We start from the raw sequence: 14,342 nt of genomic DNA on the forward strand, positions 1-14,342 counted from the left end.
ACTTGCATTTAGATAGCACCTTTCACAACCACAGGATGTCCCAAAGTGCTTCACAGCCAAAGAAGTACTTTTCAGAAGTAGTCACTGTTGTAACGTAGGAACTTTTTAAATTCATTTATGGGATGTGGGCGTCGCTGGCCAGGCCAGCATTTATTGCCCATCCCTAATTGCCCTTGAGAAGGTGGTGGTGAGCTGCCTTCTTGAACCGCTGCAGTCCATGTGGGGTAGGTATACCCACAGTGCTGTTAGGACGGGAGTTCCAGGATTTTGACCCAGAGACAGTGAAGCAACGGTGATATAGTTCCAAGTCAGGATGGTGTGTGACATGGAGGAGAACTTGCAGGTGGTGATGTTCCCGTGCATTTGCTGCCCTTGCCCTTCTAGGTGGAAGAGGTCGCGGGTTTGGAAGGTGCTGTCGAAGGAGCCTTGGTGAGTTGCTGCAGCGCATTTTGTAGATGGCAGCAGTTAAGTTATGCACAGCAAGATCCCACAAACTGTGATGTGATAATGACCAGATCATCTGTCTTGAATGTTGGTTCAGGGATAAACATTGGCCATGATTCTGGGCAGAACTCCACACCTCATCTCCAAGATAGTACCTTGGTATCTTGTACATCCACCTGAGAGGGCAGACAGGGCCTCTGTTTAATGTCTCACATGCACTCCCTCAGTGCTGCACTGGAGTCCCAACCAGGATTACATTATGGAGCTTCTGGAGTGGGGATTGAACCCACAGCTTTCTGACGCAGAGGTTCTATTGCTCCCTGCTGAGCCATGGCCATTTTATGTTGATAAGACCCAAGCTATAAAGGACCCTTCAGCATTTTCACAGATTCTGTATGGTGATCCTGGATACAGCAGGAATCCAAGAATGTGATTTGATTCCCATTACCAATCGTTATACACTCATTCTATCTACAGTAACAACAATGGCCTTTATCACAGGAATGGGAAAGGAGGTGAGGGGGGTGCGAGGGAAGGTAGTGGAAGGTGAGACATTGACTCTTCTGGAGGGAAAGGCAGTGTCTGAACTTTGAGAACAATAATGCAAAATAGCCTGTTGTCCTCTCCTCCAGAACGCATTGTCTCCTCGCTGATGTTAATTTCAATGGCCTCTCATCAGCCTCAGGTACCTCACCCGAGTGACCGTTCTTCATTTGTTGAGACCAGACAGTTCAGTGTTGGCATGCTATTTGACCAGGGGAGGGAAATTGTTTTCCAGCAGGCGGTACCGGAGAGAACTCTGGCTGATGAGTTGCCAACTGAGCACCGACAGGAATTGGAGCAGGGACCTTCCATCCATTCACTGCAGGGATGAGTCCTCATGCTTGGCACTATAATCAAAATCTATTTGTTTAAAATATTCATGTTGATACATATGTATGTTATAGCTGTGAAACGCCTTGGGATGGTTTACAACATTAAAGGCGCTATGTAAATGCAAGTTGTTTTCCTGTATCAGCAGTTAAATGAATTAAAAGTCCTTATTTGTGTATTTAGTGAATAGGATTGTCCCATGGTTTTTGCAGTTTAAGGATTTATTTACTCAAATTATGCTTTGTTGTATAATGATGAAGCCACTCCAGGCGCTGCTTCACAAACCACTGACCACCTCCAGGCGCTTATCCATTGTCTCTCGAGATAAGGAGGCCAAAGAAGTGTAATGATGATGCTTTAAACTCAAACTCCATTCTCCATCAGCCCTCCCCTCCCCTCCACCCACAATCACCCCACCCAGACTGAATACACACCAGTTCTGGGCTGCTTGTCCTTAGCCTGTGTTGCAATGGGATATTGTTGCCAGTGCTGGTACCACTATGGGCTGACCTTCCAGCTCGCCCTCGTTTCTAAACAGTCACCTGCTTTATTTTAAATAAACATCTGGAAATAAATAACTTGCCTTTATATCACCCCTTTTCACAACTTCAGGATATCCCAAAAGAGTTTCACAGTCAATTAAGCACTTCTTTAAAAAAAATTCATTAAGTAAGAATCTACGTTTATCATAATCCCAACATGTTTCACTACCAATGAATCACGTTTGTAATGCAATCACCTGTCAAATGCCAATCACTGCTCTCATCCTTGTTTTCAAACCCCTCCATGGCCTCACCTCTCCCCATCTCTGTAATCTCCTCCAGCCCTACAACCCTCCAACCCTGCACTCCTCCAATTCTGGCCTCTCGTCTATTCCACTCTTCTTTGAGCCACCATTGGTGGCCGTGCCTTCAGCTGCTGAGTGTCTCCCTCCACCTCTCTACCTCTCTCTCCTGCTTTAAGACCCTCCTTAAAACCTACCTTTGTGACCAAGCTTTTGGTCACCTGTCCTAATGTCTCCTTCTTTGGCTTAGTGTCAAATGTTTGTCTGATAATGCTCCAGTGAAGCATCTTGGGATGTTTTTCTATGTTAAAGGTGCTATATAAATGCAAGTTGCTGGTTCTTTGGGAATCCCAAAAGTCATGTCACACACAGCAAACAAGGTGACCGACTAGTTCTTCTATTTCTGCCGGTGTCAGTTGAAGAAGGGAGGAATATTGACCAGGAAACTGGGAGAATTCTCTACTTTCCTTCAAATCATCTCTGGCAATGTAGCACTCTCTCAGTACACCACTTACAAATCAATCTACAGTTTATCCCAATGTTCCTAGACCAAGGAGGGCTGCAAGCTCCTGACAACTGAAAGAGTGATGGACTGTCTGAGGCGCTGTCTTTCCGATGAGAGATTAAACTGAGGCTCTGTCTGCCCTCTCAGGTGGACGTAACAGATCCCGCAACTCTATTTTGAAGATATCCCTGGTGTCCTAGGTCAATATTTATCCCTCAACCAACCTCATTAAAAACAGATTATCTGGTCATTATCACATTGTGGTTTGTGGGAGCTTGCTGTGCACAATTTGACTGCCACGTTTCATACCTTACAACAGTGACCACGCTCAGTGGTTCTTCTACTTTTTCTTTGTTGTGCACGCCCTGATTGTTGCCTTTGCTCGGTCCCTTTAAGATTGCTCTGTCGCCACGCATGCATACATCTTAAAGGGAATGTTGGTTGTGTGTGGCCTGTTTGTTGCCTGCGTAGTACATCTCCAACAAGAGAGAATCTAACCATCTCCCTTGACATTCAATGGCATTACCATCGCCAAATCCCCCACTATCAACATCCTGGGGGTTACCATTGACCAGACACTGAACTGAACCAGCCACATAAATACTGTGGTTACAAGAGCAGATCAGAGGCTGGGAATTCTGCAGCGAGTAACTCACCTCCTGACTCCCCAAAGCCTGTCCACCATCTACATGGTACAAGTCAGGAGTGCGATGGAATACTCTCCACTTGTCTGGATGAGTGCGGCACCAACAACACTTAAAAAGATCAGCACCATCCAGGACAAAGCAGCCCGCTTGATTGGCTCCCCATCCACTACCTTAACCATTCACTCTCTTCACCAGCGACACACAGTGGCAGCAGTGTGTACCATCTACAAGATGCACTGCAGTAACACAGCAAGCCTCCTTCAACAGCGCCTCCCAAACCCGAGACCTCTGCCACCTAGAAGGACAAGGGCAGCAGATGCATGTGAACACCACCTGCAAGATCCCCTCCAAGCCACACACCATCCTGACTTGGAACTATATCGCCGTTCTTTCACTGTCGCTGGGTCAAAATCCTGGAACTCCCTTCCTAACAGTACTGTGGGTGTACCTACCCCACATGGACTGCAGCGGTTCAAGAAGGCGGCTCACCACCACCTTCTCAAGGGCAATTAGGGATGGGCAATAAATGCTGGCCTAGCCAGTGATGCCCACATCCCATGAATTAAAAAAAACATTCTGGATTACTGCATGGCCGCACACCTGTGCAGATAAGGGAGAAGATTTACCAAACTTTAAAAAATACATCAATGCAAGTTCTTTCTTACAGTCAATGCCTTCAGAAAAGAAAGGGAGACAAAATAATCCGTTATCCTTTTTTGTTTTATTTCTGTTTTGCTGATGGTTTTCTTGGTGTAAATAGTAAGGTGGTGCTACCACAATCTGCTCACAGTCCAACCTGCATGTGTCTCAACCTTCCAGTTTCTACTTCCCTCACTTGCCAGAGACATTAACTCTTTATTTGCTCTCCGGTGCAAGCCTGTGGCCATTGATAATGTGTGAGTTTTGACTGTCACTGCTCTTCAAGTGGGATGGAAACACTCGAGTTGGGGCCAATACTGTCCTCACGTGACGATCACCCAGCAAGAGGGGTCCTTGGATAGAAATGAGCGACGAGAGCCCTTCCCTATCCCAGGCCAATTGTATCGCCACTTTTTTTCTGGTTACCCCAAATGGCTATTCGGTCATGTGAGCCTCATTGAATGTCCACACACAGAAGGGTCACCGGAGAGTGCTGATGCTTTACAACCCTGGGTGACTCGCCCTACCCTGACCCAAGGATACGGAGACTGTCTGCACTGTCCTCATAGGCTGAGATCAGGGATCCAGCCTGGGGCCTACCACAGCAACAACAACAACAACAACAACAACAACTTGCATTTAAACAGCATCTTTAACATAGCAAAACATTCCCAAGGCACGACACAGCAGTGTTATCAGATTTGAGACTGAGGCACATAAGGAGATATTCGGGACAGGTGACCAAAAGCTTGGTCAAAGAGGTAGGTTTTAAGGAGCATCTTAAAGGAGGGGAGAACAGTGGAGAGGTGGAGAGGATTAGGGAGGGCACCAGAAGCTGACAAGCACCATGGCTATTACAGGTTAAACTCCACAATGCCCACACTCACACTCGGGGTTCCCTAAGCGCCGGCTCTGCTCAGTCTATGATTTCCCAAATGTTTAATTTGCAGCTGATGGGCGTCTGTGACAAACAAACCTCATTCGTAAACTTACCTACCTGCCCTGAACCCTCTTTCTAATTGGTTTGTTCTTTTGTTGGTGAAATCTAATTCATGGGGAGATCTTACACAAATCCCAGAGTGCAGCAGGATGAAACGCTAAACCTTAGGCTCTTCCAGCACAGAAGGAGGCCATTCAGCCCAACATGTCTATGCCGGCTCTTTGATAAAGCTACCAATTAGTCTCACTCCTGTGCTCTTTCCTCATAACCCTCCAACTTTCTCCCCTTCAAGAAATTATCCAGTTCCCTTTTGAAAGTTACTATTGAATCTGCTTCCACCGCCCTTTCAAGGCAGCGTAGTCCAGATCACAACAATTCGCTGTTAAAAAAGTCTTCCCATCTCGCCTCTGTTTCTTTTGCCAAGTTCCTTCTTGTCTTGTCCTGAATGTGCTTGTGAGGAGGTGACGAGAGGACATTTGCATTGTATAAATTAGATGCCTTTATTTAAATGTGATGAAAATATTTGTCTCTCCCTGTATACATCAGGGGTCATTCTGCCAGGATCCACTCCAGAGAAGAACCTTGCCAAGCAGGGACACAAGTCGCTGATTTGACTTTATAACATTATCGAGCCATGTCCATACTGGAAGCGTGGGAACATTATCCCACTATCCCGATCCTGTAGCAAGATGATATTACACTGCCACCTGGTGGATCCTTCAAATGCCTTTTCAAGTCTCAAAGACCATGTGTTATTAAACAATGTGTGAACATTTATTTTTCCTTCACTGTGTTCTTCGCACTCACTTGCTCCCCTCCCTCCCTCATCCCTGAAAAACAACAACTTGCATTTATATAGTGCCTTTATCGTAGTCAAATGTCCCAAGGTGCTTGGGAAGGCACTGACTGCTTGCCAGGTTATAATCGGTTAGATAGCTCACATGTGTTTGTGTGGGTCGGCATGTTATTTCAAAGTGGAGGCAAGGGGGCATCACAATTCAGCCTAATTTTGTCCCCATCCATTTTCCGCACACATACATTTCCAATAGTTGTTGCTGGATAGTGAGCAGAACAAGGGAATGTGATTTATTTCCCTTTTAACCAGACATGACTGAGTCCAGTTGTATCATTCCTACCATTGCCCCAGGTGAGACCCGTTAACACAGCTTTTATAAGCTCAAGTGCTCTGCCTTCTTGTACATCCTCAATTTTAATCGCCCCACCATTGACGGCCGTGCCCTCAGTTGCCTGGGTCCTAAGCTTGGGAACTCCTCTCTCTCCTCTTTTAAGACACTCCTCAAAACCTACCTCTTCAACCAAGCTTTTGGTCACCTAACGTTAATATCTCCTTATGTGGCTCAGTGTCTAATTTTGTTTGATAATGTTCCTGTGACGTGCCTTGGGAAAGTTTTACTAGGTTAAAAGCACTATATAAATTCAAGGTGTTGTAAAACACTTTGATGAATCTTTCAGCTGATCAGATGAAAAGGTTGTTCCCCTAGAGTTAAGTGGCACTCCGTTGTCACATTGTAGAGGGGTAAAGATGACTGCAGAAACTGCCACGGTGGCTCATTCATCAAATCAACCCCGATCTTGCCGAATGGCAGAGCTAAATGGCCTACTCCATACTCCTGTTTCTTAGGTTCTCATGTTCTTCTGTAACTGTTTCTGGGAATACATTTGCCAAGATCCTTCTGAATTAGTTGGACAATAAAGGACCCTGCTCACTCAATAAAAGAACGGTGGAGACATGCAAAAAAAATCAGCTTTGGCGATGGTGATGGCTCAGGAGATGAGAATCAAACTGTGATGTTTGCTCCTGCACTCATTGTCTGTCAGTGAACAACTTTCGGTCTCTCTCCTTCACTCGCTCTCTCTCCAGTCTAGGGACACAGAATATACAGCACATGAACAGCTCCATTCAGCCCAACTGGTGCATACCGGTATTTATGTAATTAAGAAAGCTAACACAGAAGAATTTACATTTGTGTAGTGCCTTTCACAAAATCCAGATATCCTAAGGCACATTAAAATCAATAATGTGCTTTGGAAGTTGTAATGTAGGAAACAAGGCAGTCATAGAGTTATACAGCACAGAAACAAGCCCTTCAGCCCTTCGTGACCATACCGGCCAAGAAGCACCTATCTATTCTAATCCCATTTTCCAGCACTTGGCTCATAGCCTTGTATGCTATGGCGCTTCAAGTGCTCATCTAAATACTTCTTAAATGGTGTGAGGGTTCCTGCCTCGACCACCTCTTCAGGCCATGTGTTCCAGATTTCAACTATCCTCTGGGTGAAAAAATATTTCCTCAAATCCCTTCTAAACCTTACCCCCTTACCTTAAATAAGTCAAATTGTACATGGCAAGCTCCCAAAAACTGCAGTGAGATAATGACCAGATAATTAATATTTTCGGTGATGTTGGTCAAGGGATAGATGTTGGCCAGGACACCAGGGAGAACTCCCCTGTTTTTGTTGCAGCCCCTGTTTGGTGACTTGAAGAGGCTGCTCCTCCAACACTGGATGAATTTTAGCCGCAAACTCCTAATTGTTGTTCACCTGGTGTGAAAGGGATGTGGGTAAATCGGAGAGTCTTCTTGTGGATCTGCTTCTAGACTTTACTGAGATCAATTTGAAGGTCCCGAATGGACTGGGCCCCATGTTGGGAAGGGTGGGGATCGCTCCAGCTGCCTGCCTCTGGTGGAGCATTGCCCCTGTCCATTGGCCCCGGAGAAGAAGCACACAGAAAGAGTTTAAGAAAGCGCTTGATAAAGTAACACATAAAAGGCTGGTTAACAAAATTGGGGCTCATGGAATAGGAGAGTCAGTGTCCAATTGGCTAAAAAAAAATTGGCTTAAGGACAAAAAACAGCAAGTTGTGGTAAATGGTTGTTATTCAGACTGGAGAATGGTAGACAGTGGTGTTCCCCAAGAGTCAGTGCTAGGACCACAGCTTTTTTTTTTGATTATATATAATTGACTTGGATCTTGGAATACAGAGTAGAATCTCAAAATCTGATGATGACACCAAATCTGGAGGAGTGGTAAAGTGAGGATGATACGAAATGCCTGCAACAGGATGTAGATAGACCAGCAGCATGGGCAGACAAATGACAGATGGAATTTAATATTGACAAATGTGAGGTGATGCATTTTGGCAGAAGGGATAGGGTGAGGTAATATAGACAATGGCACAATTCCAAAGAGTGTGCAGGAACAGAGGGACCTGGGGGTGCATGTGAATTGCTGCCCATGAGGATGGTGGAAGCGGAGACAATCAATGATTTCAAAAGGATGGGAACTTGAAAGAAATAAACTTGCAGGGCTAAGGGGATCGAGTAGGGGAGTGGGACTGACTGGATTGCTCCACAGAGAGCCAGCATGGACTCGATGGACCGAATGGCCTCCCATGCCATAAATAACTCTATAATGGTGTCCACCAGTCCATATGGAATGTATTGTAGCCACAAATGTCAATATTATAATTGGTGCCCTTTTTTCTGCTGCTTATCGAGCATATTGTTTAATTAGATTCATCTGCTTATTTATTATATTAATGGTGCCCTACTTGCCTTATTGATGTTAAACTTGCTATAAATTCTTATTGGTCAATCCAAAAAAGGCCAATTGGCTTTCCTCCTCTGTAATTAACTTGTGAACCTGCAATCAGCACAAACCCAGCGTCAGGCTGTGTCTTTCCCCAGGGGAACCATAGTTAAAAACTGATGACTTTCCTCTATAGTCTCGCCAATTCAATAAGTTTTATTTGGTGCAAAAGTGATTGGAGTGCATGGTGGACACGGGGAATAATATTATCATTGGATACGCTTTTCTTTGTTTTATTTATAATTTGGAGTTTGTGCCTCTTAAAAAGGGGCATTTTTGCTAAATTGCTTGTGACACAATCATCCTAATTAGCAATTTAAAAGAGGCAAAAGGTCTATTTCGCTCATCGGTGTTGTTCTCACGCCTGTTTTTTCTCTGAAAGGTTGTTATGCTAATTCTGATCAATATAAATAGACGGAAGACGATTGGCGTGAATACGAATCAATATATATTGAGACACTGTTACACACTAGAATTACCAACAAGTTTTATATATAACAGTTCATTCCAGGCACGCGGGATAATCTGGTCCAGGGTCCATCAGCGACTCAATTTCAGAAGGTGCCAAGCACTGGCCGGAGAGTCGGTTGGAAAAGCGGAGGGCGAATTATGGCGGTGGTGCACCGGACTCACGGAGCTCAACGCTTCAAACACAGAAAAACGTTTGGTAAATGTTCTTGCACTGATTTTTAAATTTTTTTTGTGTTTAAAATAAGACTCACCTTGGGTTTGAGTGTTTGAACTGTTTTCCAATCCCTCTCTTTTAAAATAGCTGCAAGGAAGGAGGAGTCTGCACTCATTCGGTCCAAATACCCGCAGAAAATACCAGTGAGTCGGTTTGTTTGTCTCTGCTGTTGGCTAACTCAGTCTCTGCCTTTATGTTTATGTTGATAAAGACAGCTACTGCTTTCTGCAGGTTATTGTCGAACGGTATCCTGGCGAGAGGCATCTGAATTCACTGGATAGAATCAAATTCTTGGTTCCTCAAGATGTGATCGTGAGCCATTTCATTACCATAATCAGGTATATTTAACCAGGTCAGGAATAGCATATTGAATCAAGACAGGTTGGGCCTTGTACATTTTAAAGAAAATTAAACTCTCAAAAAAAAAAAATGGGTTTACTAACTTAAGTTTGAGTTGAAGTCTTTTTTGCCAACAGTGGATTTAAAAAGTTTTGTATTGGGGTACAAATGCATATGTAAAATGATCCATTGTCAATGGTTCCTATTTTGTGCATTGGTCTTAAGAGCTGTGTCATATCTATGAATTTGAGGGCTGTAATGAAATGTTCATTGTTTATTTTTGAAACTCTACTGAATTGACTATTTCCAATGTTGGTGTTTCTGTGCAGGGGTAGGTGTGACTATTAACACAACGTGATAGGAACTATAACTGACGGACTGTTGAGTCGTATCTCTAAAATAGAGACACTAGAGAAGGTGCAAAAAAAAAGACTAGGCTCTCCTAGAAGACTGTAGGGATGATCTGATAAGAGACTTTAAGATTATGAAAGGGCTTGGTTTTGTTTTAAAGGTAAGTGTTCACACTTGTAGGGGAAACCAAAACTGAAGGCCATAGATGAGTTGGTCATTACATCCAGGAGATGCTGCTTGGCCTACAGTAGTCTTGAATGTAGAACTTTCTGCTAAGAGGAATAGTTGAGACAAATAAGACATTGGGGAGAAAGGAATGAAGGATATGTTGGGGGTGGGCACCTATATACTGCTCAGCTCTATTTTTATTTTTCAAAGTATCCCACTGAACTTTTTTTTTTTGAAGTACATGTGCAGTTTTCATAATGGGTTTGTCCTTTTCAGGAACCGGTTGGCTCTATCACCTAATCAAGCTTTTTACCTTGTGGTGAAGAACAGAAGTGTGTCGAATATGTATGCCACCATTGCTGAATTGGACCAAGAATTCAAGGATTCTGATGGCTTCCTCTACATCTCCTATGCATCTCAAGAGATGTTTGGTGCAAGCTGGACAAGACTGTAGTAAATTCAGAAGTGGGAACCTGGAGAAACACTTCCTGTTTACATTGGCAGTCTCTGCTCAGTCTGCACTACATTTGAGAAATAATTCTTGACGTGACCAGTCCAGAAAGTTGCCTGGTCCTGTTTTTGAAGGCAGAAACAAACCTTTTTTTTTCAATTAACTTGCGGTGGACACTTAACATTTTAATCAAGCCACTTAGTGAATTCTTAAATGTGCAAGTTTACTAACATTTACTCTAACAGTGTACTTTCCTTCTACGAGGATGATAGCAGCACTAATGAAATGATCAGCTATGGAAATCAAATCTTGATGGTCAGAGACCCCTTTTAAGCTATGAAGTTGCATAGTGGATGAAACACAACTTTGCTAGCAGAAAAAACAGGTTTCATTGTGAAAAGTCAGTGGGTGGGTGGAGGTGATTGGGTATAAGCACAGCTGCTGCTTTAGTTTAAACCAATTTTGCTTTCCCACCCAAATCAAATTTCAAGAGTGGATACAATAACCCTTCGAACTCTAGCCAGACCTACATGGCTCCTGTGTGTATAGTTAAGTGGTACACTTCACTTCAATCAAATCTGGCTTGTGTTAACACAAGCAAAACATCTAGTGAAGGAGAGCAAGTCAAATGGATATACAGCATCGGAGCAGCTTTTGATCTTCCCTTAAGGTCCTGGTTGGTGTACTTATGGTTCAGTTGTAAAATGCAAAAGTCTCCAGCATTAGTTCTATAATACAATTGATTTGGAGCTGTAATTCTGACTCAGTGGAAATATTACCATTGGGTTTATTTTTTTAGTATTGGCATCATACACAGATTCACAATTGCACTTGAGCCAATGTGCTTTCTCTGTCACTGCTTTAAACAGCACCCAAGCACCCTCACAACACTTCAATGTACCTCAAACACAAGCTATTTGGAAGGCCGTTCTAATTGTGTTGGTGATTTTAACAGTTCAGATGAAAAATGCATTTACAACTTGAGTGAAACCCTAGTAGTGGTCTAAGTCAGATCTTTTGTCTTTTTTTTTAAAGTAATTTTTGGTTATAAAGGCAGTTTATCTACTACCCTCCCTTGTAATTGTCTGTTCTTGAAGAATATTAACCCAGTTGGAGCAAGTGCCTCTGAAACCAGTACACCTGTTATGAATTGTACTGTGACCTGAGGTCCTGAAGTAAATTGTCATATAGGAATGTTCCACCGTGCATCAAATACTAATCTATTCAAGCTTGGGAGGAATGAGACAATTATGACCATGCTAGAATCCAAAAATGGTCTTGGCAAATAGTTGAAATGATGCATTTGTAGTGAACTAATCTAAAGATGGTGTTGCAATCCCAATAGAGCTAGGGAGGAAGGGGCAAACTCAAGTATGAGGTATTCTCAACTTGCAGACCAACTTGTAACTGAACAGATTGTAGCAAAGTGTGTGAAATATTGCACATTGTGTGTTAACTGCTGGGATCTAGTTGGAATCCAGTTCAGATTTGTGGCATGAATGGAGATATCTCCAGTTAGAACAATGCAGGTGAATTTAGGACTAACTACTTACAATTCACTACTGACTAGGTAACCTATTCCAGGAAAATGGATAAGCTTAGAAATTCAATAGTAAAGAAATGCCAGCCATTAGGGGGATAAGTCTGTTCCTAACATTTCAATTGTAGACTGGTCTCTACATCAGAACTGGACATCTTGGATGATGACTGAAGAGCTGCCTTGGTTGTGTTAAAAGAGTCTGCCTGCAGGCTGGACAAGTGGGAAAATTTAAGTGTTCTCTGAAAACTCAGCAGCACCATACTACATTAGAGCCCAGTGTATTTAATGTCCATTTTAGATTCAAGTGGAATTAGAAATCCTATTTATTGGTCTTTACCAACTATATCTGATCACTACCTTTTTTGTCTTTATAAAATTTGAAGACAATTCAAATGTTATAATGCAATTTGATTTCATTAACAGGCTGAGAAATTAACATCTCAGACCAATATTTTAGTATCTCCCATTTTGAGTGTAGGAGCTGATGTAAACAGGCACCAGTTGAATAGATGCACTTCTAAGCTTGAGATAATTGTTTCATTCACTAGTAATGCACTTGTTTGAAGCATTGAACAGGCTACAACTCTTGGAGAACAGCTGAGTAACCAAAAAGCTTCAAAACTCAGTTTGATGACAAATATCCCCATGGATCACATGCCCCTAACACTGGGGCCCACAAATAGTCACTCTTTCCAATAAAGAATGAGAATTGAGTGGTTAGAATGTGGAACTTCCTTACCAGTTAAGGGGAATATGTAAAAGAGAATGTGTTGAGGCTTATGGAGCATAAGTATAGACTTGTTGAGCCAGTTATGCTGTAAAGTGAATGAGATCCCTTAAGTTTCAAGTGTTAACTAAACCATCCTGATAGGATGGAAAGGGGAGACAGTAGGAGTGATTAACACCACTTACCATTATAGTGCTAAGATCAACCAATGGAGCCCAGGATATCTGAAATCCTGCAATTTTCTCTTTTAGAAGCTTCATTGTTGTGGAGGGCTGGAAGCTTGTTAATGAATTAATCTTAAAAGAATGAGGGAAAGCTCTAATGCAGGGATATCAATGTGTCTTCATTGTATTATAATACACTTGCACTACTAGAACTTCAATCTGAAAATCAAACTTCCATGAGGCAGCAGTTATTCTACTTGCCAAGACTTCCCACTGGGCAGTGAGTTATTCAGATTTGTCCTGTTTCCTATTTATATAGTTTAGGAATAGTCACTTTTCTATACTAGATGGACCATCAAACCTAGAATTCTCAAATCCCTGCAGGGCCTTGCTCCTCCCTAGCTCTAATCTTGCCTTTCCTCACCACCCACCCACCAACCAAATCTCTAATCTTCTCCCTGTCTCTGTTTTATCTCTCTCCCCACTGCTCTAATTCTGGTCTCTTGTGCATCCATGACTTAACTGTTCAACCAATGGTGGTTGTGCCTTCAGTTGCCTAGGCCCCCAAGCTCCAGAATACCCTCCCTATATCTCTCCCTCATTTTCCTCCTCTAAAACTAACTTACTTTATACCAAGCTTTTGGTAATTTAGCCTAACGTGTGGCTCAGTGCCATACTTGGTTTAATGATGCTTGTGAAGTACATTGTTTTACAGTTAAAGGAGATATATATATCTATCTCTCATCTGGATCTTTGCCACCTCCACATTTGATTATTCAACATACCTGGAATGGGCAGGTTGTCTTGGACAGGCTAGGATCTGAAGCTTAGAAGAATAAGAGGTGACTTGGTTGAAACATAAGCTTCTGAGGGGTCGTGCTACGGTGTAGGTGGAAGAATCAGAACTAGGGGTCGCCCAATTGAGACAGATGAGAAATTTTGAGGGTCAGGAGTCTTTGGAACTCTTCCTCAGAAGGCAGTGGAAACAGATTCTTGGAATATTTTTAAGGCAGAGGTAGACTCTTGAGAAGTAAGGGTGTGAAAGATTATTGTGGTAGGCAGGAATATGGAGTTGTGGTTACAATCAGATCAGCCATCATATTGTTGAATGGCAAGTGGCCTACTCCTGCTCCAATATTCATGTGTAGGAAACTCAGCAGCCAATTTACACACGTAGCAAGCTCTCACCAACAGCAATAAAGCAATGACCAGAATGTTTTTGGTGTTGGTTGAGGGATATTTGTCCAAGAGTTTTAGAAACTCAATGCTCTTCAAAATAATGAGAAATTACTTCAAAGGGTTGTGAATCTTTGAAATTCTCTAGCCCAGAGGGTTGCGGATGCTCCATCATTGAATACATTTAAGGCTAGGATAGACAGCCACAAGCGTTCTGAATAGCGGAGCAGGCCCGATGGGTTGTATGGTCTACTGCTGCTCCTATTTGTGTGTTCTTGTTCAATAGAGCAATGAAAGAGA

The 14,342-nt window shown here is 42.9% G+C and overlaps 1 protein-coding gene across 1 annotated transcript; it reads left to right on the top strand.

The window, feature by feature from the left end:
* Nucleotides 1–8,951: 8,951 nt before the first annotated feature.
* Nucleotides 8,952–13,459, top strand: LOC137376608 (microtubule-associated proteins 1A/1B light chain 3C-like). The gene is made up of 4 exons (XM_068045486.1): nt 8,952–9,108; nt 9,214–9,269; nt 9,358–9,464; nt 10,261–13,459. Exons 1-4 carry the CDS (start codon nt 9,051–9,053, stop codon nt 10,436–10,438), a joined length of 399 nt encoding a protein of 132 aa, XP_067901587.1. The 5' UTR covers nt 8,952–9,050; the 3' UTR covers nt 10,439–13,459.
* The last annotated feature ends 883 nt before the right edge of the window (nt 13,460–14,342 follow it).

This window comes from Heterodontus francisci, chromosome 13 (assembly GCF_036365525.1).
Source record: "Heterodontus francisci isolate sHetFra1 chromosome 13, sHetFra1.hap1, whole genome shotgun sequence".
Taxonomy (NCBI): domain Eukaryota; kingdom Metazoa; phylum Chordata; class Chondrichthyes; order Heterodontiformes; family Heterodontidae; genus Heterodontus; species Heterodontus francisci.